Below are 27,069 nucleotides of genomic sequence, written 5' to 3'. Positions count from 1 at the left end.
CCTCTCCTCTCCTCTCCTCTCCTCTCCTCTCCCCTCCCCTCCCCTCCTCTCCTCTCCTCTCCTCTCCTCTCCTCTCCTCTCCCCTCCCCTCCTCTCCTCTCCTCTCCTCTCCTCTCCCCTCCCCTCCTCTCCTCTCCTCTCCTCTCCTCTCCTCTCCTCTCTTGTTCATATGTATTGTGTGCCAGTCTGGCTAACTGTCAGTTGCAGCTGAGTTTATACAAAAGCCATTTTCTGTGTGAGTGAGAAATGGCGTCTTTCTTGAGGAGAGAATCACAGAACAGAACAGAACAAGTCCGCATCCCAAATGGCACCCTATTCCATTCATAGTGCTTGAGCCATGATAAAAAAGTAGTGCACTATATAGGGCATAGGGTGCCAGAGTCCTACTGACTCTGGTCTAAAGTAGTGCACTATATAGTGCATAGGGTGCCATTTGGGAGGAAGACCCCAGCCAGAGCTGTAACACTCCCATTAACCTACAACAGTACTCTGCTGCTATTAGAGCTACTTAAAGTGACATAGAGCCACTGTACTGACGTTCTACAAGGCCTGGCCAGTGAACTAGTACCAATGTCACATTGGACCGCGGCTCGGATGACAGGACGATACTGTACCGATTACTTTTTATCCTGCCAAAGCTGGAAATGGACAATCTTTTGCACAAAGTAATATTAATGTAGAGAGGGGGCCCTGCAAGGTCATCGAGACAGTGTATACATCTAATGGGCTGGGGAGATGGCCATGAATCCATTACATCTAATGGGCTGGGGAGATGGCCATGAATCCATTACATCTAATGGGCTGGGGAGATGGCCATGAATCCATTACATCTAACGGGCTGGGGAGATGGCCATGAATCCATTACATCTAACGGGCTGTGGAGATGTCCATTAATCCATTACATCTAATGGACTGGGGAGATGGCCATGAATCCATTACATCTAACGGGCTGGGGAGATGGCCATGAATCCATTACATCTAACGGGCTGGGGAGATGGCCATGAATCCATTACATCTAACGGGCTGGGGAGATGGCCATGAATCCATTACATCTAATGGGCTGGGGAGTTGGCCATGAATCCATTACATCTAATGGGCTGGGGAGATGGCCATGAATCCATTACATCTAATGGTCTGGGGAGATGGCTATGAATCCATTACATCTAATGGGCTGGGAGATGGCCATGAATCCATTACATCTAATGGGCTGGGGAGATGGCCATGAATCCATTACATCTAATGGTCTGGGGAGATGGCCATGAATCCATTACATCTAATGGGCTGGGGAGTTGGCCATGAATCCATTACATCTAATGGGCTGGGGAGTTGGCCATGAATCCATTACATCTAATGGGCTGGGGAGATGGCCATGAATCCATTACATCTAACGGGCTGGGGAGATGGCCATGAATCCATTACATCTAACGGGCTGTGGAGATGTCCATTAATCCATTACATCTAATGGACTGGGGAGATGGCCATGAATCCATTACAACTAATGGACTGGGGAGATGGCCATGAATCCATTACATCTAATGGGCTGGGGAGATGGCCATGAATCCATTACATCTAATGGGCTGGGGAGATGGCCATGAATCCATTACATCTAATGGTCTGGGGAGATGGCCATGAATCCATTACATCTAATGGGCTGGGGAGTTGGCCATGAATCCATTACATCTAATGGGCTGGGGAGTTGGCCATGAATCCATTACATCTAATGGGCTGGGGAGATGGCCATGAATCCATTACATCTAACGGGCTGGGGAGATGGCCATGAATCCATTACATCTAACGGGCTGTGGAGATGTCCATTAATCCATTACATCTAATGGACTGGGGAGATGGCCATGAATCCATTACAACTAATGGACTGGGGAGATGGCCATGAATCCATTACATCTAATGGGCTGGGGAGATGGCCATGAATCCATTACATCTAATGGGCTGGGGAGATGGCCATGAATCCATTACATCTAACGGGCTGGGGAGATGGCCATGAATCCATTACATCTAACGGGCTGTGGAGATGTCCATTAATCCATTACATCTAATGGACTGGGGAGATGGCCATGAATCCATTACAACTAATGGACTGGGGAGATGGCCATGAATCCATTACATCTAATGGGCTGGGGAGATGGCCATGAATCCATTATATCTAATGGGCTGGGGAGATGGCCATGAATCCATTATATCTAATGGGCTGGGAAGATAGCCATGAATCCATTATATCTAATGGGCTGGGGAGATGGCCATGAATCCATTACATCTAATGGACTGGGGAGATGGCCATGAATCCATTACATCTAATGGACTGGGGAGATGGCCATGAATCCATTACATCTAATGGGCTGGGGAGATGGCCATGAATCCATTACATCTAATGGACTGGGGAGATGGCCATGAATCCATTACATCCAGCAGGATCCAGGGGTCTGTACGGGGAAGAGGTTACCAACAGATCCACAGCCTCCGCCATTCTAACAGGGCATCAGGCCAGTCAGAGTATTCCACACCTCAGCAGTGAATCTAAAGATACTGACAGGTTGATGAAAACCGACAAGTTAACACTGCAATTACATGGTTCTAATACAAGTCTATTAGAAGGGCAGGTCTGGGACAGATTGTGGCTGGAGGAAAGTCCATCTGCATAGGAGCATCGACTATGGTAGCCCAGGTATTGGCAAAATATCTGATCTGATTGGTCAAAAGACCAATTAGTGGCAAAAGGATCAGAATTGTGCTACCTGTGTAAACCAGCCTCACTCAAATGTGTGTAATGTGTATGTTTTATGTTTATCCCTCTACTGTGAGCCAAAGCGCCAAATAAACATTTCCATTCCTGTGTAAACAATGGACAAGTCTATCAGCTAGCATGCTAGTATACACCCATATGCTTCCAGTCATTGCGCTAACGCTAGTTAGCATTGGCTATTCCCTCTTAACTTCCTCCATACTGGACACAGAGACGTAAAAAATGGTATCCACAAGTTCACCTGACTCTGGGGAATTAGATAAAGGGCCTCATTGCCGAAATCCCCACGTATCCCTTTGACATGTGAATGTCTATAACCTCTCTGGGGTAGGGGGCAGTGTTTTCACATCCGGATGAGAAGCGTGGCCAAAGTAAACTGCCTGTTACTCAGGCCCAGAAGCTAGGATATGCATGTAATTGGTAGATCTGGATATAAAACACTCTACAGTTTCTAAAACTGTTAAGATAATGTCTGTAAGGATTACAGAACTGATTTAGCAGGCGAAACCCTGAGGTCAAACCATCCAGGGGAATTTTTTTTTCGAGGTCATATGATTTTCCAATGTTTTCTTTGGGACTCCCTTTTTTATTAGGAACCTGGTTGCAGTTCCTATGGCTACCACTAGATGTCAACAGTCTTTAGAAATTGTTCGATGTTATTCTTTTGAGAAATGAAGAAGTGGTGCTATTCATTGTAAGTGTCACTCCAGGTGGACTTTACTGTTTTGATGCGCGTGAACAGGAGTGCGCTTCACGTTGTTTTTATCCGGTATTAGAAACAGTTTATTCCGTCTTAAAATTTGACTGATTATTTACATTTTAGGGTACCTGAGGTTGGATTAGGAACGTTGTTTGAAATGTTTGGACCAAGTTTACAGGTAACTTATTAGATAGATTGTAGTCATGTTGGGCGAGTTGAAACCGGTGTATTTTTGAATCAAACGTGCCAAATAAATGGACATTTTTGGGACATAAAGAAGGACATTATCAAACAAAAGGACCATTTGTGATTGTTTCTGGGACATTTTGGAGTGCCAACAGAAGAAGATCTTCAAAGGTAAGGCATTAATTATATCGCTATTTCTGACTTTTGTGGTGCACCTGCCTGGTTGAAATATGATTTTCATGTGTTTGTATGAGGGGCGCTGTCCTCAGATAAGATGGTTTGGTTTCGCCGTAAAGCCTTTTTGAAATCGGACACAGAGGCTGGATTAACAAGAAGTTAAGCTTTATTTTGATGTATAACACATATATTTTGAAGAATGTTAAATATTTGAATTTAGTATTTTTGACGCTAGCGTCCCACCTACCCTAGAGAGGATAACAACATCGCATGGTTTGCTTTCGCCGTAAAGCCTTTATGAAATCGGACACGGCGGGCTGGATTAACAAGAAGTGAAGTATTTTTTAGTATTTTTTGACGCTAGCGTCCCACCTACCCTAGAGAGGATAACAACATCCACATTCACTCGCCAGGCACCTGTTACAGGAGGAGAGAGACATGTTGTTGTTTATCTCTATTTATGTCTTACAGGGCCATCGTGTTTTATCTGTCACTGTCTCTGGTCACAGGCAGCAGCGTCCTGCCACAAGCCCTGACCTGGTTGCCACGACAACACACTCCACCAATAAACCACGGAAACCAGGAAGAGTTCAAGCCAATCTACAGCCGTCCCCCCCCCCCGTGTGATTGGCAGATTTACGGGCCATATCATTGGCCAGCTAAATCAAGCTCTCTGGAATGGGAGAGGTTTTTACTAGCCAGTTCTTTCCGCCTGGTTTGGGCTCTCAAATGAAAACGATTTACAATACTGTTGATAGATTGATTGGTCCGCAGTAAAAAGGCTCTGATCAAGCACTATTGGTTCTCTCTCTCTGTGTTTAATCTCGGTCTGAAAGCAGCATCATGCAGAGCAGCAGAAGTTATCTTTGTCTGAAAGCAGCATTATGTAGGGCAGCAGAAGTTATCTCTGTCTGAAAGCAGCATTACATAGGGCAGCAGAAGTTATCTTTGTCTGAAAGCAGCATTATGTAGGGCAGCAGAAGTTATCTCTGTCTGAAAGCAGCATTATATAGGGCAGCAGAAGTTATCTCCACCTCCATGTCATTATACACTAGCCTGACACACCAGACATTATACACTAGCCTGACACACCAGACATTACACACTAGCCTGACACACCAGACATTATACACTAGCCTGACACACCAGACATTATACACTAGCCTGACACACCAGACATTATACACTAGCCTGACACACCAGACATTATACACTAGCCTGACACACCAGACATTATACACTAGCCTGACACACCAGACATAATACACTAGCCTGACTCACCAGACCACCTCCATGACATCTTACCTTAGAAAGTCTGGAGCTTTAGAGATCATGTTCTCGAAGTCCGAGAAGGAGAGCTTGCTGTCCCCGTCGAGGTCAGCCTCCTCCATGGCCTTGCTACAGACCAGATTGACCTCTTCAGGGGTCAGCTCTCCTTTGGTCAGCCGGTTCAACGTCTTCTCCAGATCCTCCTTACACAGGAAGTTATCCACGTTAAAATCTGACACGCAGGAAAGAGGAAGAGAGATTCAAAATGAGATGAAGAGATTTGATTTGATTTGATTTGATTTAAAATGGGAGAAATGAAGAAATTCAAAACTTGTTTGAATGGCGCAGGACGGAACGGGTTGGAAGCAGTTTGCTGATGGCCTATGTTCCGCAAGAAATTCAAAAAGTCTAACTAAATAAGTTACTAAATAACTAAATTAGTAACTCAGTAAGCAAGATAAAACAGAGTAAGTATGAGTCAGAGTCCTAGTGGTCATCAGACAGACAGACACACATACAGACACTCAGACAGACAGACCTAAAGACAGACAGACAGAATAAACACATTCTCATCAGTGACTCCATAGGAGACATACTATTCTACTCAGTACTAACCAGTACTAACCATAGGAGACATACTAGTCTACTCAGTACTAACCATAGGAGACATACTAGTCTACTCAGTACTAACCAGTACTAACCATAGGAGACATACCGGTCTACTCAGTACTAACCATAGGAGACATACTAGTCTACTCAGTACTAACCAGTAATAACCAGTACTAGCCATAGGAGACATACTAGTCTACTCAGTACTAACCAGTACTAACCAGTATTAACCATAGGAGACATACTAGTCTACTCAGTACTAACCAGTACTAACCATAGGAGACATACTAGTCTACTCAGTACTAACCAGTAATAACCAGTACTAGCCATAGGAGACATACTAGTCTACTCAGTACTAACCAGTACTAACCAGTATTAACCATAGGAGACATACTAGTCTACTCAGTACTAACCAGTACTAACCATAGGAGACATACTAGTCTACTCAGTACTAACCAGTACTAACCATAGGAGACATACTGGTCTACTCAGTACTAACCAGTACTAACCATAGGAGACATACTATTCTACTCAGTACTAACCAGTACTAACCAGTACTAACCATAGGAGACATACTGGTCTACTCAGTACTAACCAGTACTAACCAGTACTAACCATAGGATACATACTAGTCTACTCAGTACTAACCATAGGAGACATACTAGTCTACACAGCACTAACCAGTACTAACCATAGGAGACATACTAGTCTACTCAGTACTAACCAGTATTAACCATAGGAGACATACTAGTCTACACAGCACTAACCAGTACTAGCCATAGGAGACATACTAGTCTACTCAGTACTAACCAGTACTAACCATAGTAGACATACTAGTCTACTCAGTACTAACCAGTACTAGCCATAGGAGACATACTAGTCTACTCAGTACTAACCAGTACTAACCATAGGAGACATACTGGTCTACTCAGTACTAACCAGTACTAACCATAGGAGACATACTAGTCTACTCAGTACTAACCATAGGAGACATACTAGTCTACTCAGTACTAACCATAGGAGACATACTAGTCTACTCAGTACTAACCATAGGAGACATACTAGTCTACTCAGTACTAACCATAGGAGACATACTAGTCTACTCAGTACTAACCAGTACTAACCATAGGAGACATACTAGTCTACTCAGTACTAACCAGTATTAACCATAGGAGACATACAAGTCTACTCAGTACTAACCAGTACTAACCAGTACTAACCATAGGAGACATACTAGTCTACTCAGTACTAACCAGTACTAACCAGTATTAACCATAGGAGATATACTAGTCTACTCAGTACTAACCAGTAATAACCAGTACTAACCATAGGAGACATACTAGTCTACTCAGTACTAACCAGTACTAACCAGTATTAACCATAGGAGACATACTAGTCTACTCAGTACTAACCAGTACTAACCATAGGAGACATACTAGTCTACTCTGTATTAACCAGTACTAACCAGCACTAACCAGTATTAACCATAGGAGACATACTAGTCTACACAGCACTAACCAGTACTAACCATAGGAGACATACTAGTCTACTCAGTACTAACCAGTACTAACCATAGGAGACATACTAGTCTACTCAGTACTAACCAGTATTAACCATAGGAGACATACTAGTCTACACAGCACTAACCAGTACTAACCATAGGAGACATACTAGTCTACTCAGTACTAACCAGTATTAACCATAGGAGACATACTAGTCTACACAGCACTAACCAGTATTAACCATAGGAGATATACAAGTCTACTCAGTACTAACCAGTAATAACCAGTACTAACCATAGGAGACATACTAGTCTACTCAGTACTAACCAGTACTAACCAGTATTAACCATAGGAGACATACTAGTCTACTCAGTACTAACCAGTACTAACCATAGGAGACATACTAGTCTACTCAGTACTAACCAGTATTAACCATAGGAGACATACTAGTCTACACAGCACTAACCAGTACTAACCATAGGAGACATACTAGTCTACACAGCACTAACCAGTACTAACCATAGGAGACATATTAGTCTACACAGTACTAACCAGTACTAACCAGTATTAACCATAGGAGACATACTAGTCTACTCAGTACTAACCATAGGAGACATACTAGTCTACTCAGTACTAACCAGTACTAACCATAGGAGACATACTAGTCTACTCAGTACTAACCATAGGAGACATACTAGTCTACTCAGTACTAACCAGTACTAACCATAGGAGACATACTAGTCTACTCAGTACTAACCAGTACTACCCAGTACTAACCATAGGAGACATACTAGTCTACTCAGTACTAACCAGTACTAACCATAGGAGACATACTAGTCTACACAGCACTAACCAGTACTAACCATAGGAGACATACTAGTCAGTATGTCAGTATATACTACTCAGTACTAACCAGTACTAACCAGTACTAACCATAGATTTTAAAAGCATATATGGTCTTCAGTTCTCGTGGAGCCGTTTCGCAGAGAGCAGAGAACATGTCTACAAAGTCATTGAAGCTCAAGTTGCCTTGTCCGTCCTCAGAGAAGACTTCCACGATGCGGTTTCTGAACGGGTTCTCCTGTAAGAAGGAGCAGAGGGACAGGAACAATCAGTACTGTATACAGGGCATTTTGGGTAGTGTAGTAGATCAAGAGTGAGTCAGTTCTGTATTCAGGGCATTATGGGTGTTGCAGTACATAATGAGTGAGTCAGTACTGTATACAGGGCATTATGGGTATTGTAGTAGATCATGAGTGAGTCAGTACTGTATACAGGGCATTATGGGTATTGTAGTAGATCAAGAGTGAGTCAGTTCTGTATTCAGGGCATTATGGGTGTTGTAGTACATCATGAGTGAGTCAGTACTGTATACAGGGCATTATGGGTATTGTAGTAGATCATGAGTGAGTCAGTACTGTATACAGGGCATTATGGGTATTGTAGTAGATCAAGAGTGAGTCAGTTCTGTATTCAGGGCATTATGGGTGTTGTAGTACATCATGAGTGAGTCAGTACTGTATACAGGGCATTATGGGTATTGTAGTAGATCATGAGTGAGTAAGTACTGTATACAGGGCATTATGGGTATTGTAGTAGATCAAGAGTGAGTCAGTTCTGTATACAGGGCATTATGGATATTGTAGTCGATCACGAGTGAGTCAGTACTGTATACAGGGCATTATGGGTATTGTAGTAGATCATGAGTGAGTCAGTACTGTATACAGGGCATTATGGGTATTGTAGTAGATCATGAGTGAGTCAGTACTGTATACAGGGCATTATGGATATTGTAGTCGATCACGAGTGAGTCAGTACTGTATACAGGGCATTATGGGTATTGTAGTAGATCATGAGTGAGTCAGTACTGTATACAGGGCATTATGGGTATTGTAGTACATCATGAGTGAGTCAGTACTGTATACAGGGCATTATGGGTGTTGTAGTAGATCATGAGTGAGTCAGTAGTGTATACAGGGCATTATGGGAGTTGTAGTAGATCATGAGTGAGTCAGTACTGTATACAGGGAATTATGTGTGTTGTAGTACATCATGAGTGAGTCAGTACCTTATACAGGGCATTATGGGTATTGTAGTACATCATGAGTGAGTCAGTACTGTATACAGGGCATTATGGGTATTGAAGTAGATCATGAGTGAGTCAGTACTGTATACAGGGCATTATGGGTATTGTAGTACATCATGAGTGAGTCAGTACTGTATACAGGGCATTATAGGTATTGTAGTAGATCATGAGTGAGTCAGTACCTTATACAGGGCATTATGGGTATTGTAGTACATCATGAGTGAGTTAGTACCTTATACAGGGCATTATGGATATTGTAGTACATCATGCTACAGGTACTACTAAGAGGAATATGTAGTCTCAACCATGACGGTGATGCAGAGTAAAGTGCTGCGTCCCTTTCTACTGTGTCTTATGTGGAACATAATAAATGTCTCTCTATCCACCGGATCTGTTCCAAACTCACTAAAAGTGGAAGTAATAAAGCCTCTCTTGAAAAAACTATTGGCCTATATCGAATCGCCCATTCCTCTCAAAAATGTTAGAAAAAGCTGTTGCACAGCAACTCACTCCTGTCCTGAAGACAAACGATGTATACGAAACGCTTCAGTCTGGTTTTAGACCCCCTCATAGCACTGAGACTGCACTTGTGAAGGTGGTAAATGACCTTTTAATGGCGTCAGACCGCATCTGCATCTGTCCTCGTGCTCCTAGACCTTCGTGCTGCTTTTGATACCATAGATCACCACATACTTTTGGAGAGATTGGAAACCCAAATTAGTCTACACAGACTGGCCTGGTTTAGAGTTCTGGCCTGGTTTAGATCTTATCTGTTGGAAAGATATCAGTTTGTCTCTGTGGATGGTTTGTTCTCTGACAAATCAAATGTATATTTCGGTGTTCCTCAAGGCTCCGTTTTAGGACCATTATTGTTTTCACTAAATATTTTACCTCTTGGTGATGTCATTCGGAAACATAATGTTAACTTTCACTGCTATGCGGATGACACACAGCTGTACATTTCAATGAAACATGGTGAAGCCCCAAAATTGCCCTCCCCGGAAGCCTGTGTTTCAGACATAAGGAAGTGGGTGGCTGCAAATGTTCTATTTTTAAACTCGGACAAAACAGAGATGCTTGTTCTAGGTCCCAAGAAACAAAAAGATCTTCTGATGGATCTGACAATTAATCTTGATGGATGTACAGTCGTCTCAAATAAAACTGTGAAGGACCTCGGCGTTACTCTGGACCTTGATCTCTCTTTTGACAAACATATCAAGACTGTTTCAAGGACAGCTTTTTTCCATCTACGTAACATTGCAAAAATCAGAAACTTTCGGTTCAAAAATGATGCAGAAAAATTTATCAATGCTTTTGTCACTTCTAGGTTAGACTACTGCAATCCTCTACTTTCCGGCTACCCGGATAAAGCACTAAATAAACTTCAGTTAGTGCTAAACACGGCTGCTAGAATCTTGACTAGAACCCAAAAATTGTATCATATTACTCCAGTGCTAGCCTCTCGACACTGGCTTCCTGTTAAGGCAAGGGCTGATTTCAAGGTTTTACTGCTAACCTACAAAGCATTACATGGACTTGCTCCTACCTATCTTTCCAATTTGGTCCTGCCGTACATACCTACACGTACGCTACGATCACAAGACGCAGGCCTCCTAATTGTCCCTAGAATTTCTAAGCAAACAGCTGGAGGCAGGGCTTTCTCCTATAGAGCTCCATTTTTATGGAACGGTCTGCCTACCCATGTGAGAGACGCAAACTCGGTCTCAACCTTTAAGCATTTATTGAAGACTCATCTCTTCAGTAGGTCCAATGATTGAGTGTAGTCTGGCCCAGGAGTGTGAAGGTGAATGGAAAGGCACTGGAGAAAGGCACTGGAGCAACGAACCGCCCTTGCTGTCTCTGCCTGGCCGGTTCCCCTCTCTCCACTGGGATACTCTGCCTCTAACCCTATTACAGGGGCTGAGTCACTGGCTTACTGGTGCTCTTCATGCTGTCCCTAGGAGTGGTGCGTCACTTGAGTGGGTTGAGTCACTGACGTGATCTTCCTGTCCGGGTTGGAGCCCCCCCTTGGGTTGTGCCGTGGCGGAGATCTTTGTGGGCTATACTCGACCTTGTCTCAGGATGGTAAGTTGGTGGTTGAAGATATCCCTCTAGTGGTGTGGGGGTTGTGCTTTGGCAAAGCGGGTGGGGTTATATCCTGCCTGTTTGGCCATGTCCAAGGGTGTCGTCGGACGGGGCCACAGTGTCTCCCGACCCCTCCTATCTCAGCCTCCAGTATTTATGCTGCAGTAGTTTATGTGTCGGGGGGCTAGGGTCAGTCTGTATATCTGGAGTATTTCTCCTGTCTTATCCAGAGTCCTGTGTGAATTTAAGTATGCTCTCTCTAATTCTCTCTCTCTTTCTCTCTTTTTCTCTCTCTTTCTCTCTCTCTCTTTCTTTCTCTCTCTCTTTCTTTCTTACTTTCTTTCTCTCTCTCAGAGGACCTGAGCCCAAGGACCATGCCTCAGGACTACCTAGCCTGATGACTCCTTGCTGTCCCCAGTTCACCTGGCCGTGCTGCTGCTCCAGTTTCAACTGTTCTGCTTGTAGCTATGGAACCCTGACCTGTTCACCGGACATGCTACCTGTCCCAGACCTGCTGTTTTCTAGAGACAGCAGGAGCGCCAGAGATACTCCTAATGATCGGCAATGAAAAGCCAACTGACATTTACTCCTGAGGTGCTGACCTGTTGCACCCTCGACAACCACTGTGATTATTATTATTTGACCCTGCTGGTCATCTATGAACATTTGAACATCTTGGCCATGTTCGGTTATAATCTCCACCCGGCACAGCCAGGAGAGGACTGGCCACCCCTCATGGCCTGGTTCCTCTCTAGGTTTCTTCCTAGGTTCCTGCCTTTCTAGGGAGTTTTTCCTAGCCACCGTGCTCCTACACCTGCATTGCTTGCTCTTTGGGGTTTTATGCTGGGTTTCTGTACAGCACTTTGAGATATCAGCTGATGTAAGAAGGGCTTTATACATACATTTCATTGATTGATCTACTTGATTGTCCCACTATAACAGATCTCCACGAGGTCAGTAGGTGACACAACAGCCCCAGACATCACACACTGCAGATGCCAAGTTTGGTAACAGAATGACGGCACCAACAGCACAAACCGTCATTCTGTTTCCAAACTTTGCATCTGCACTGTTCAGGTAAAGGTGTTTTATTTGTCATATTTTCTATGGTTTAAAGTCGTCCTTGTGCATAAAGTTGTATGGTTTGTTTAACTTTACAATCATTGTTTTTGAGTTTGACATACATTGGGTCTCAGCATCATTCTGTTACCGTGGAATTACATTAAGTCTCAGCATCATTCTGTTACCGTGGAATTACATTGAGTCTCAGCACCATTCTGTTACCGTGGAATTGCCCTCAATGATCTTAAAAGCATTTTTGACCCCAAAAGCACCAACTGGCGTCATTTTACAACCCAAATTGGTAAATTACAAATCTCCCAAAATAAGCATATATTTTTTAACTGCTCAAAGATCTATAGTCAAAATTGATGTTTCAAAATAGACATTTGTGTTGCTGTTGAGATTCTGATCGATTTCACCCATCGCCAAATGTTAACAACATTAGTCTGCTATTAATTCAAAGCGTTGTGTTTCTGTGATACTCAGAGGCTGAGAAATTAGCGACATACCGTTACGACCTAAGATGGCCACCGGTATGGGCGCCAGGGACCAATCAGACCTTGACCTCTTACTTTGGAGCTAACTCAGTTCCAATTAAGTTTGATTTGGTGTAGAGACATTGACTAGAGGCATGTACTTACATTTGAATAACGTGTGTTCTTTTTGAGTTATAGGTGCTGCCACGCCCACAAGGGGACACATCTGGAGTGGTGCTGTTGGGTCTGTTGTAAGTGGAATGGACTGGTGTTGTTGGGTCTGTTGTAAGTGGAATGAACAAGGGGACACATCTGGAGTGGCTCCATATCAATATATTTTCATGATTCATACATCTACCTCTGTACCACATGTGGCGCTTTTATCACAAATTGCACTATTGAATCTCCATGTTCTGTTTCACTGCACCGCTAGTATACAAGAGAGAGTTAATGTTTCTTCCCTCCATATTAACACAGAAATCATGGTAAATGCTGTTTTTTTGTTGTTGTCACTAACTAGTTGCTTGACAAAGTCCTTTCAGAAAGATTTAAAAAAAAACATTGATCCCTGTTGGCGGCTTTGAGGGTTAACGCTACCTAACGTGCATGAGCACACACACGCACGCACGCACGCACGCACGCACGCACGCACACACACACACACACACACACACACACACACACACACACACACACACACACTACTCTATGTACCATTCATTTGCCAGAGCAGGGTACAGTACACAGCTGTGTCTCTGGGTCCGGTTATAAATCATCCCACAGCATCCTGTAGGCTAGGCTAAGCTAGGCTAATTAATGCATATATCTGTGCAGGTGAGGCGTTGATTCGTGACCTTTGGACGACCATTTTGGCTCAGCCTGTTATACATTTTGGCTCTTCCTGTTGTCCATGTTGGCTCTGCTTGTTGTCAGAGGACCATAATTCACCGCTGAACGGGCCCCAGTAGCTGGGAGCTTTACAGCCCTGTTACTGCCAGTGGTGTAAAGTACTTAAGTAAAAATACTTTAAAGTAGTACTTAAGTAGTTTTTTGGGGTATCTGTACTTCACTTTTTATATTTTTTTTGACAACTTTTACTTTTATTTTCACTACATTCCTAAAGAAAATTATGTACTTTTTACTCCATACATTTTCCCTGACACTCAAAAGTCCTCGTTACATTTTGAATGGTCAGCAGGACTGATCTGGTGGAACTCACTAAACACATGCTTCGTTTGTAAATGATGTCTGAGTGTTGGAGCATGACCCTGGCTATTTAAATTTTTTATTTTTTAAAGAAAGAAAATGCTGCCATCTGGTTTGCTTAATATAAGGAATTTGAAAAATATTTATAGTTTTGCTTTTGATACTTAAGTTTATTTTAGCAATTACATTTACTTTTGATACTTAAGTATATTTAAAACCAAATACTTTTAGACTTTTACTCAAGTAGTATTTTACTGGGTGACTTTCACTTTAACTTCAGACATTTTCTATTAAGGTATCTTTACTTCTACTCCAGTATGACAGTTGGGTACTTTTTCCACCCCTGTTTACTGGTACCATGACTGTGTTCAACTCCCAAATGGTACCCTGTACCCTACATAGTGTACTACTCCCCCATAGAGCTCTGGTCCACCGTAGTGCTGGTGGACTGGTGGACTGGTGTTGTTGGGTCTGTTGTAAGTGGAATGGACTGGTGTTGTTGGGTCTGTTGTAAGTGGAATGGACCGGTGTTGTTGGGTCTGTTGTAAGTGGAATGGACCGGTATTGTTGGGTCTGTTATAAGTGGAATGGACTGGTGTTGTTGGGTCTGTTGTAAGTGGAATGGACTGGTGTTGTTGGGTCTGTTGTAAGTGGAATGGACTGGTGTTGTTGGGTCTGTTGTAAGAGGAATGGACTGGTGTTGTTGGGTCAGTTGTAAGTGGAATGGACTGGTGTTGTTGGGTCTGTTGTAAGTGGAATGGACTGGTGTTGTTGGGTCTGTTGTAAGTGGAATGGACTGGTGTTGTTGGGTCTGTTGTAAGTGGAATGGACTGGTGTTGTTGGGTCTGTTCTAAGTGGAATGGACTGGTGTTGTTGGGTCTGTTGTAAGTGGAATGGACCGGTGTTGTTGGGTCTGTTGTAAGTGGAATGGACTGGTGTTGTTGGGTCTGTTGTAAGTGGAATGGAGTGGTGTTGTTGGGTCTGTTGTAAGTGGAATAGACTGGTGTTGTTTGGTCTGTTGTATAAGTGGAATGGACTGGTGCTGTTGGGTCTGTTGTAAGTGGAATGGACTGGTGTTGTTGGGTCTGTTGTAAGTGGAATGGACTGGTGTTGTTGGGTCTGTTGTATAAGTGGAATGGACCGGTGTTGTTGGGTCTGTTGTAAGTGGAATGGACTGGTGTTGTTGGGTCTGTTGTATAAGTGGAATGGACTGGTGTTGTTGGGTCTGTTGTAAGTGGAATGGACTGGTGTTGTTGGTTCTGTTGTAAGTGGAATGGACTGGTGTTGTTGGGTCTGTTGTAAGTGGAATGGACTGGTGTTGTTGGGTCTGTTGTAAGTGGAATGGACTGGTGTTGTTGGGTCTGTTGTAAGTGGAATGGACTGGTGTTGTTGGGTCTGTTGTATAAGTGGAATGGACTGGTGCTGTTGGGTCTGTTATAAGTGGAATGGACTGGTGTTGTTGGGTCTGTTGTAAGTGGAATGGACTGGTGCTGTTGGGTCTGTTATAAGTGGAATGGACTGGTGTTGTTGGGTCTGTTGTAAGTGGAATGGACTGGTGCTGTTGGGTCTGTTATAAGTGGAATGGACTGGTGTTGTTAGGTCTGTTGTAAGTGGAATGGACTGGTGTTGTTGGTTCTGTTGTAAGTGGAATGGACTGGTGTTGTTGGGTCTGTTGTATAAGTGGAATGGACTGGTGCTGTTGGGTCTGTTATAAGTGGTTCGCTAGGCTCTGATGTTATCTGTCTTGGAAAAGCCATACAATATTTGTTATATAAAGACTGACTTATGCTCCCAACAGTGTGCTGCAACGGTAGCTCAACCAATGTTCTACAGTATGTTTACTGAGCACTGCGTGATCACAGATCATGATTTATTAAAAGAAGAACTCAAACGACCGATCGGACAACGCAAGAAAAAGAAGAGACATGATGACTCAACAATATCACCACAGGCTGAGTCCCTGTTCTCTCTCTCCTCCGTTTAAATGACCCTGTCTGTCTGTGTGGGCTCTGTGACTGGGCTGTGCACTGCTGGGCTAGCTGGAGGGAGGGATGGAGGGAGGGAGGGAGGGTGGGAGGGAGGGAGGGAGGGAGGGAGGGATGGAGGGAGGGAGGGAGGGAGGGAGGGAGGGAGGGGATGGAGGGAGGGAGGGAGGGAGGGAGGGAGGGAGGGAGGGAGGGAGGGAGGGGATGGAGACATATTGAGGCTGACTAATCACAATCGAGGTTGAGTCAGCAGAAGGTGAATGGAATGCTGCTCACCAGGAAACAGCCTTAACACATCAGTAGTAAGGAATGCTGCTCACCAGGGAACAGCCTTAACACATCAGTAGTAAGGAATGCTGCTCACCAGGGAACAGCCTTAACACATCAGTAGTAAGGAATGCTGCTCACCAGGGAACAGCCTTAACACATCAGTAGTAAGGAATGCTGCTCACCAAATCAAATCAAATCAAATCAAATTTTATTTGTCACATACACATGGTTAGCAGATGTTAATGCGAGTGTAGCGAAATGCTTGTGCTTCTAGTTCCGACAATGCAGTAATAACAAGTAATCTAACTAACAATTCCAAAACTACTGTCTTGTACACAGTGTAAGGGGATAAAGAATATGTACATAAGGATATATGAATGAGTGATGGTACAGAGCAGCATAGGCAAGATACAGTAGATGGTATCGGGTACAGTATGTACAAATGAGATGAGTATGTAAACAAAGTGGCATAGTATAGTATAAAGTGGCTAGTGATACATGTATTACATAAGGATACCGTCGATGATATAGAGTACAGTATATACGTATGCGTATGAGATGAATAATGTAGGGTAAGTAACATTTATATAAGGTAGCATTGTTTAAAGTGGCTAGTGATATATTTACATCATTTCCCATCAATTCCCATTATTAAAGTGGCTGGAGTTGAGTCAGTGTCAGGAAACAGCCTTAACACATCAGTAGTAACGATCACATGAATCCTCACTGTTACCAAGCAACTATCTACTGCTCCATATTACTTTCCTGTTACCAAGCAACTATCTACTGCTCCATATTACCTCCCTGTTGCCAAACAACTATCTACTGCTCCATATTACTTCCCTGTTACCAAGCAACTATCTACTGGCCCATATCACCTCCCTGTTACTAAGCAACTATCTACTGCTCCATATTTTCTTCCTTGTTACCAAGCAACTATCTACTGGCCCATATCACCTCACTGTTACCAAGCAACTATCTACTGGCCCATATCACCTCCCTGTTACTAAGCAACTATCTACTGGCCCATATCACCTCCCTGTTACTAAGCAACTATCTACTGCTCCATATTACCTCCCTGTTGCCAAGCAACTATCTACCGCTCCATATTACTTCCCTGTTACCAAGCAACTATCTACTGGCCCATATCACCTCACTGTTACCAAGCAACTATCTACTGGCCCATATCACCTCCCTGTTACTAAGCAACTATCTACTGGCCCATATCACGTCCCTGTTACCAAACAACTATCTACTGCTCCATATTACCTCCCTGTTACCAAACAACTATCTACTGGCCCATATCACCTTCCTGTTACCAAGCAACTATCTACTGGCCCATATCACCTCCCTGTTACCAAACAACTATCTACTGCTCCATATTACCTCCCTGTTACCAAACAACTATCTACTGCTCCATATTACCTCCCTGTTACCAAGCAACTATCTACTGGCCCATATCACCTCACTGTAGGGTTGGCTAGAACAAGTTAAGCTTAATGTCTTACAATACATTGAACAGAGGACTAAAGAGATGAGTTCTACATGAGATTTACCAGCTCATAACACATACAGGTGGTGTGTATTAAATATCTTCGCAGCCGGTCAGAAAACTCTGAAGAACAGATCATTTAAGTTTGAACTTTAAAGTTCAATTCATTAAGAAGCTAAATATTGAAACTTAACTGACATTAACACCAAACGAGTATCAATAACAACAACAACAACCCCCCCCCCCCCCCCCCCCAGAACATCAGAACCAGATACCTTTAGTTCTGGCATGCTGACGATGAGCGCCAGGGGGAGTCTGATGTCAGGCTGGTTGGTGTAGTCCAGTGGTACTAGGTGAGGAGCCAGCTCGTGGAATCTCCCATGTAACCTAGGACACACAGACAGGAGAAGGTCAGGAAACATCCACACACATAACCCTATGGGTTTTTGGCTCTTTTGTTTTACAAGGCAAGGAGTGGTTTAACCTGGTCCAAGATCTGTTTGTGCTGTAATGACGATTACCGTAAGAGTTAGCTGTACGACCACAAAAACAGATCTGGGACCAGGCTTAGAGAAATGAAGAGCCATTATGGACATCGTATGCAGAGGTCTAGCGTCAGTACAGTTGACTCATTCAGTCATAAATATATTTGCATACAGTATACGGTGCTTATCTTTCCCATTCATTTTAGATTGAAACACTAAACGTATCTACACAACAGATGGACTGGGACGTGGGCTTTTCTCACACATTCCTGACACATATCCACATTTTGAGGTCTGAAAACATCTTGACAAACTTACATTTTTTGGAGCCAATTTTCTTTGATTCTCTGAGGTAAGCACCTTGTACTGTCCCAGCTGGAGCTGGGATGTTTAAACCCCTTTCATACTACCAACATATTTTACATATTACCAACTGGGGGTCCTTTCGACCCAGAGAAGAAACTATTGGGAAAAACAACAATCATAGCAAAACATAAAGTATTCACAAACTATTCACAAAGTATTTAGAAGGTATTCATAAAGTATTCATGAAGTATTCAAAGTATTTAGAAGGTATTCATAAAGTATTCATGAAGTATTCACAAAGTATTTAGAAGGTATTCATAAAGTATTCATAAAGTATTCACAAAGTATTCATAAAGTATTCATGAAGTATTCACAAAGTATTTAGAAGGTATTCATAAAGTATTCATGAAGTATTCACAAAGTATTTAGAAGGTATTCATAAAGTATTCATGAAGTATTCACAAAGTATTTAGAAGGTATTCATAAAGTATTCATGAAGTATTCAGACCCCTTGACTTTTCCCACATTTTGTTACGTTACAGACTTATTCTATAAATATATATATGTATATATATTTAAATACTCCTAATAATCCTCCCGAGTGGTGCATCAGTTCAAGGTACTGCATCTCAGTGCTAGGGTCGTCACTACAGACCCTGGTTTGATTCCAGGCTGTTTCACAACCGGCCGTGATTGGGAGTCCCATAGGGCGGCGCACAATTGTCCCAGCGTCGTCTGCGTTAGGGTTTGTCCCGGTGTAGGCCGTCATTGCAAATAAGAATTTGTTCTTAACTGACTAGTTATATAAAGGTAAAATGTAAATAAGATCCTGTCATTATGGGGTGTTGTGTGTAGATTTTATTTATATATTTTTTTTATTTAACCTTAATTTTGTGAAAACATTTTATTTAATTTTTTTCTTGCAAATGTCTAAATTAAAAAGACAAAAATACCTTATTTACATAAGTATTCAGACCCTTTGCTATTATGAGATTCGAAATTGAGCTCAGATGCATCCGGTTTACCTTGATCATCGTTGAGATGTTTCTACAGCTTGATTGGGTATATTGTGTTTAGATTGATGGGGGGGGGGGGGGGGGGGGGGGGGGGGGTGTATCCTTTTAAGAACAAGGCTGTAACGGGGTGTATCGTTTTAAGAACAAGGCTGTAACGTAAACAAATTGTGGAATAAGTAAAAGGGCCGGAATACTTTCCTGAATGCATTGTACACTTCATTAGTGTCAAAACCTCATTAGACATGTTAATAATGTTAAAGAATGACCTATTTTAGTAATATAGTTCATTTGCATGTTCTGTAAAAAACTAAAATATATATCATCTCTCAAATAATGTACAGCTTTTTTCCAAGTACAATCTACACCAGTAGTAAAAAGATGATTAACCACAAGTTGATTGAAATATCATTTTTGTTTTTAAACATTTTTTGAAGTAAATATGAATTGTCATATTTATGTGGGAAAAAAAACAACTGTCGTTTAAAGGGGCTGTACACCAACGTTTGAAACATACGTCATTTTATTGACATGAAGTGATTCATCCTGTCACATCGGTATAAAGGGATCGGGAGACAGACGCAGGAATGCGTAATAGGGTTTTTTATTGACATTAAGTGATTCATCCTGTCACATCGGTATAAAGGGATCGGGAGACAGGCGCAGGAATACGTAATAGGGTTTTTATTGACATGAAGTGATTCATCCTGTCACATCGGTATAAAGGGATCGGGAGACAGGCGCAGGAATACGTAATAGGGTTTTTTATTGACATTAAGTGATTCATCCTGTCACGTCGGTATAAAGGGATCGGGAGACAGGCGCAGGAATACGTAATAGGGTTTTTTATTGACATTAAGTGATTCATCCTGTCACATCGGTATAAAGGGATCGGGAGACAGGCGCAGGAATAGGTAATAGGGTTTTTTATTAACATTAAGTGATTCATCCTGTCACATCGGTATAAAGGGATCGGGAGACAGGCGCAGGAATACGTAATAGGGTTTTTAATTGACATTAAGTGATTCATCCTGTCACGTCGGTATAAAGGGATCGGGAGACAGGCGCAGGAATGGGTAATAGGGTTTTATATTGACATGAAGTGATTCATCCTGTCACATCGGTATAAAGGGATCGGGAGACAGGCGCAGGAATACGTAATAGGGTTTTTTATTAACATTAAGTGATTCATCCTGTCACATCGGTATAAAGGGATCGGGAGACAGGCGCAGGAATACGTAATAGGGTTTTATATTGACATTAAGTGATTCATCCTGTCACGTCGGTATAAAGGGATCGGGAGACAGGCGCAGGAATACGTAATAGGGTTTTTTATTGACATTAAGTGATTCATCCTGTCACATCGGTATAAAGGGATCGGGAGACAGGCGCAGGAATAGGTAATAGGGTTTTTTATTAACATTAAGTGATTCATCCTGTCACATCGGTATAAAGGGATCGGGAGACAGGCGCAGGAATACGTAATAGGGTTTTTATTGACATGAAGTGATTCATCCTGTCACATCGGTATAAAGGGATCGGGAGACAGGCGCAGGAATACGTAATAGGGTTTTTTATTGACATTAAGTGATTCATCCTGTCACGTCGGTATAAAGGGATCGGGAGACAGGCGCAGGAATACGTAATAGGGTTTTTTATTGACATTAAGTGATTCATCCTGTCACATCGGTATAAAGGGATCGGGAGACAGGCGCAGGAATAGGTAATAGGGTTTTTTATTAACATTAAGTGATTCATCCTGTCACATCGGTATAAAGGGATCGGGAGACAGGCGCAGGAATACGTAATAGGGTTTTTAATTGACATTAAGTGATTCATCCTGTCACGTCGGTATAAAGGGATCGGGAGACAGGCGCAGGAATGGGTAATAGGGTTTTATATTGACATGAAGTGATTCATCCTGTCACATCGGTATAAAGGGATCGGGAGACAGGCGCAGGAATACGTAATAGGGTTTTTTATTAACATTAAGTGATTCATCCTGTCACATCGGTATAAAGGGATCGGGAGACAGGCGCAGGAATACGTAATAGGGTTTTATATTGACATTAAGTGATTCATCCTGTCACATCGGTATAAAGGGATCGGGAGACAGGCGCAGGAATGGGTAATAGGGTTTTATATTGACATTAAGTGATTCATCCTGTCACATCGGTATAAAGGGATCGGGAGACAGGCGCAGGAATGGGTAATAGGGTTTTTTATTGACATTAAGTGATTCATCCTGTCACATCGGTATAAAGGGATCGGGAGACAGGCGCAGGAATACGTAATAGGGTTTTTTATTGACATTAAGTGATTCATCCTGTCACATCGGTATAAAGGGATCGGGAGACAGGCGCAGGAATACGTAATAGGGTTTTTTATTAACATTAAGTGATTCATCCTGTCACATCGGTATAAAGGGATCGGGAGACAGGCGCAGGAATGGGTAATAGGGTTTTTTATTGACATTAAGTGATTCATCCTGTCACATCGGTATAAAGGGATCGGGAGACAGGCGCAGGAATGGGTAATAGGGTTTTTTATTGACATTAAGTGATTCATCCTGTCACATCGGTATAAAGGGATCGGGAGACAGGCGCAGGAATGGGTAATAGGGTTTTTTATTGACATTAAGTGATTCATCCTGTCACATCGGTATAAAGGGATCGGGAGACAGGCGCAGGAATGGGTAATAGGGTTTTTTATTGACATTAAGTGATTCATCCTGTCACATCGGTATAAAGGGATCGGGAGACAGGCGCAGGAATGGGTAATAGGGTTTTTTATTGACATTAAGTGATTCATCCTGTCACATCGGTATAAAGGGATCGGGAGACAGGCGCAGGAATACGTAATAGGGTTTTAAATTGACATTAAGTGATTCATCCTGTCACATCGGTATAAAGGGATCGGGAGACAGGCGCAGGAATACGTAATAGGGTTTTTTATTGACATTAAGTGATTCATCCTGTCACATCGGTATAAAGGGATCGGGAGACAGGCGCAGGAATACGTAATAGGGTTTTAAATTGACATTAAGTGATTCATCCTGTCACATCGGTATAAAGGGATCGGGAGACAGGCGCAGGAATACGTAATAGGGTTTTTTATTGACATTAAGTGATTCATCCTGTCACATCGGTATAAAGGGATCGGGAGACAGGCGCAGGAATGGGTAATAGGGTTTTTTATTGACATTAAGTGATTCATCCTGTCACATCGGTATAAAGGGATCGGGAGACAAGGCCCGTCCTAACGTACCTCCTGGCCCGTCCTACCGTACCTCCTGGCCCGTCCTACCGTACCTCCTGGCCCGTCCTACCGTACCTCCTGGCCCGTCCTACCGTACCTCCTGGCCCGTCCTACCGTACCTCCTGGCCCGTCCTACCGTACCTCCTGGCCCGTCCAAATAAAATATTTAAATATGAATATGTTTTTTTGGACAGAAGAGCACCGACAGAAAGACGCATCAATCACAGATAAATCATCCGAGTTACCGAAACAGCATCTCTCCGTCTCAGTATGTGTAGACCATGTATCTGATGCCGTCTGGACAGTGAAACAGCACCTCTCTGTCTCAGTATGTGTAGACCATGTATCTGATGCTGTCTGGACAGTGAAACAGCACCTCTCTGTCTCAGTATGTGGAGACCATGTTTATGATGCTGTCTAGACAGTGAAACAGCATCCTCTCTGTCTCAGTATGTGTAGACCATGTATCTGATGCTGTCTGGACAGTGAAACAGCGCCCCCTCTGTCTCAGTATGTGTAGACCATGTATCTGATGCTGTCTGGACAGTGAAACAGCGCCCCCTCTGTCTCAGTATGTGTAGACCATGTATCTGATGCTGTCTGGACAGTGAAACAGCATCCTCTCTGTCTCAGTATGTGTAGACCATGTTTCTGATGCTGGCTGGACAGTGAAACAGCATCTCTCTGTCTCAGTATGTGTAGACCATGTTTCTGATGCTGTCTGGACAGTGAAACAGCATCCTCTCTCTCTCTCTATGGGTAGACCATGTATCTGATGCTGTCTGGACAGTGAAACAGCATCTTTCTGTCTCAGTATGTGTAGACCATGTATCTGATGCTGTCTGGACAGTGAAACAGCACCTCTCTGTCTCAGTATGTGTAGACCATGTATCTGATGCTGTCTGGACAGTGAAACACCACCTCTCGGTCTCAGTATGTGTAGACCATGTATCTGATGCTGTCTGGACAGTGAAACAGCGCCCCCTCTGTCTCTCTACATGTAGACCATGTTTCTGATGCTGTCTGGACAGTGAAAAAGCATCTCTCTGTCTCAGTATGTGTAGACCATGTATCTGATGCTGTCTGGACAGTGAAACAGCACCTCTCGGTCTCAGTATGTGTAGACCATGTTTCTTGATGCTGTCTGGACAGTGAAACAGCATCTCTCTGTCTCAGTATGTGTAGACCATGTATCTGATGCTGTCTGGACAGTGAAACAGCATCTCTCTGTCTCAGTATGTGTAGACCATGTTCTCAGAATATAATGCTGCATCATAGTAAGGCAGAGGGGGCGCTGTTTCACTCGCTCGGATGCTTTCTCCTGGTGAGAAAGTTTCAGCCACCTGCGAATTGAAGGAAGGTTGGCGGGTGCACAGCGTGTCACGTCTGCTCCCGCTCTTCCCTCCCCCCTGCCTCCCTCCTCCCCTTCCTCGCTCCACCCTACCTCTCTCCCTCCCTCTCTTCTCACCACATAATTATATCCCTCAGCTCATCTGCTCCCGCTCTTCCCTCCCCCTGGCGCTTGATGGCGCCAGCTTGCCCTGCATCACGCACTCCTGCCATCCATCACGCACTCCTGCCATCCATCACGCACTCCTGCCATCCATCACGCACTCCTGCCATCCATCACGCACACCTGCCATCCATCACGCACACCTGCCATCCATCACGCACTCCTGCCATCCATCACGCACTCCTGCCATCCATCACGCACACCTGCCATCCATCACGCACACCTGGCATCCATCACGCACACCTGGATATCCATCACGCACTCCTGCCATCCATCACGCACACCTGCCATCCATCACGCACTCCTGCCGTCCATCACGCACTCCTGCCATCCATCACGCACACCTGCCATCCATCACGCACTCCTGCCGTCCATCACGCACACCTGCCATCCATCACGCACTCCTGCCGTCCATCACGCACACCTGGATATCCATCACGCACTCCTGGATATCCATCACGCACACCTGCCATCCATCACGCACACCTGGATATCCATCACGCACTCCTGCCATCCATCACGCACTCCTGCCATCCATCACGCACTCCTGCCATCCATCACGCACACCTGCCATCCATCACGCACACCTGCCATCCATCACGCACACCTGCCTTCCCTCGTCACGCGCTTCAGCATTATTGGACTCACCTGGACTCACCTATCACCTGCCTTCCCTTGTAACGCGCTTTAAAAAAAATGTTTTAAGTGATTTGTCTGACAAATCAGATCAAAACATCATGACTGGTTGTGTTCATTCAACATTAAAAGGGAATAGATTTTTAGAGTAAAATGACATGTCAGTTAATATAAAACCCATAGAAAATGTTGCACGCACATAGGAGGTCACGTGAACCCCCCCTCCCCATGGAAATGAAATGCCCCGTCCAACTGATTGGTTGTGGCGCCGGCCCTGGAGTCTGGAACTCCTCCTCCCCATGGAAATGAAATGCCCCGTCCAACTGATTGGTTGTGGCGCCGGGCCTGGAGTCTGGAACTCCTCCTCCACTGTCACCCTACTATGTCATCTCATCATGACTTTGTGCCTTTGATTACCAACATTACTGAAACGGATCCTTATAACAAATCCATCAGCTCACAAATAAAACCTCCCTTTATAGCTCTAACACCATTACCCCACACAGCCAGCCTGCAGAGAGAGAGAAGAGAGAGAGAGGAGAGAGAGTAGAGAGAGAGAGAGAGAGATAGTGAGAAAGAGATAGAGAGAGGGAGAGAGACAGAATGGGAGTGAGAGAGAGAGACAGTGAGAGAGAGAGAGAGAGAGAGAGAGAGAGAGAGAGAGAAGAGAGAGAGGAGAGAGAGGAGAGAGAGAGGAGAGAGAGAGAGAAGAGAGAGAGACAGTGAGAAACAGATAGAGAGAGGGAGAGAGACAGAATGGGAGTGAGAGAGAGAGAGAGACAGTGAGAGAGAGGAGAGAGAGAGAGAGAGAGAGAGAGCTAGCCCCACTACTAATGACTTAGTAAATCCCATCCATATATTGCTTAGCAGCCGGGCGGCCAGGTGCCCCTCCTCTCCTCATGATTCACACTACAGCTTGGTGTGCTGCCGTTTTATTGGGTCATTTGTGGCACATCGCTGGCGATTGCAGCCATCCATCTTGGAGACAGTGTGTGCGTCATACCTCTGAAAACCAGGCTCAGTAGAACCTCTCTGGTCTGAATGAACTATGTTGAGGTGAGGTACATCCTGTCCTGGTATAACAGAAAGGATGTTGAGATGAGGTACATCCTGTCCTGGTATAACAGACAGGATGTTGAGGTGAGGTACATCCTGTCCTGGTATAACAGACAGGATGTTGAGGTGAGGTACATCCTGTCCTGGTATAACAGACAGGATGTTGAGGTGAGGTACATCCTGTCGTGGTATAACAGACAGGATGTTGAGGTGAGGTACATCCTGTCCTGGTATAACAGACAGGATGTTGAGGTGAGGTACATCCTGTCGTGGTATAACAGACAGGATGTTGAGGTGAGGTACATCCTGTCCTGGTATAACAGACAGGATGTTGAGGTGAGGTACATCCTGTCCTGGTATAACAGACAGGATGTTGAGGTGAGGCACATCCTGTCCTGGTATAACAGACAGGATGTTGAGGTGAGGTACATCCTGTCCTGGTATAACAGACAGGATGTTGAGGTGAGGTACATCCTGTCCTGGTATAACAGACAGGATGTTGAGGTGAGGTACATCCTGTCCTGGTATAACAGACAGGATGTTGAGGTGAGGTACATCCTGTCCTGGTATAAAAGACAGGAAGTGGCTCTCAGTTTAAAGAACAACAACGTCCAGAGGAACCGAGGTGCACCAACTGTTATCACACCGGGAAATCAGATCATGGAGAAAGTGGAATCAAGGAGGAGGTTGTTTTAAATTAGATTAACTATTATGGGACACATGGAGGGAATTGAATTGACTCACGGATAGGTCATCTCTACTGTTTACTTGATACCTTAGTTGGAACACACATTCAAATTCAGTTACTTAAAGCACTATGAGGCGAGAAGCAGAACCGAGAGGTGTGGAGTCGACAAAAAATAAATTGAGATTACTCCACACCTTAACCACCAAGAATCAAAAAAGTCCACTCCATAAATCCTGGAAGGGTCCACCATA

The 27,069-nt window shown here is 43.7% G+C and overlaps 1 protein-coding gene across 1 annotated transcript in view; it reads right to left on the bottom strand.

Annotated features, from left to right (window-relative positions):
* The window catches only part of LOC139412486 (calcium and integrin-binding family member 2-like), a 32,857-nt gene extending 8,164 nt beyond the window's left edge, over positions 1-24,693 (bottom strand). Inside the window, exons 1-4 of the mRNA XM_071159275.1 lie at positions 24,662-24,693; positions 18,139-18,250; positions 8,135-8,282; positions 5,127-5,322 (exon numbers count right to left, since the gene is read on the bottom strand). Coding sequence (XP_071015376.1) covers positions 5,127-5,322; positions 8,135-8,282; positions 18,139-18,250; positions 24,662-24,693 — 488 coding nt within the window. The remainder of the gene's footprint in view (positions 1-5,126; positions 5,323-8,134; positions 8,283-18,138; positions 18,251-24,661) is intronic.
* Between the last annotated feature and the right edge of the window lie 2,376 nt (positions 24,694-27,069).

Source organism: Oncorhynchus clarkii, chromosome 6, assembly GCF_045791955.1.
Source record: "Oncorhynchus clarkii lewisi isolate Uvic-CL-2024 chromosome 6, UVic_Ocla_1.0, whole genome shotgun sequence".
Taxonomy (NCBI): domain Eukaryota; kingdom Metazoa; phylum Chordata; class Actinopteri; order Salmoniformes; family Salmonidae; genus Oncorhynchus; species Oncorhynchus clarkii.
This window is presented reverse-complemented; position numbering and strand designations above follow the sequence as displayed.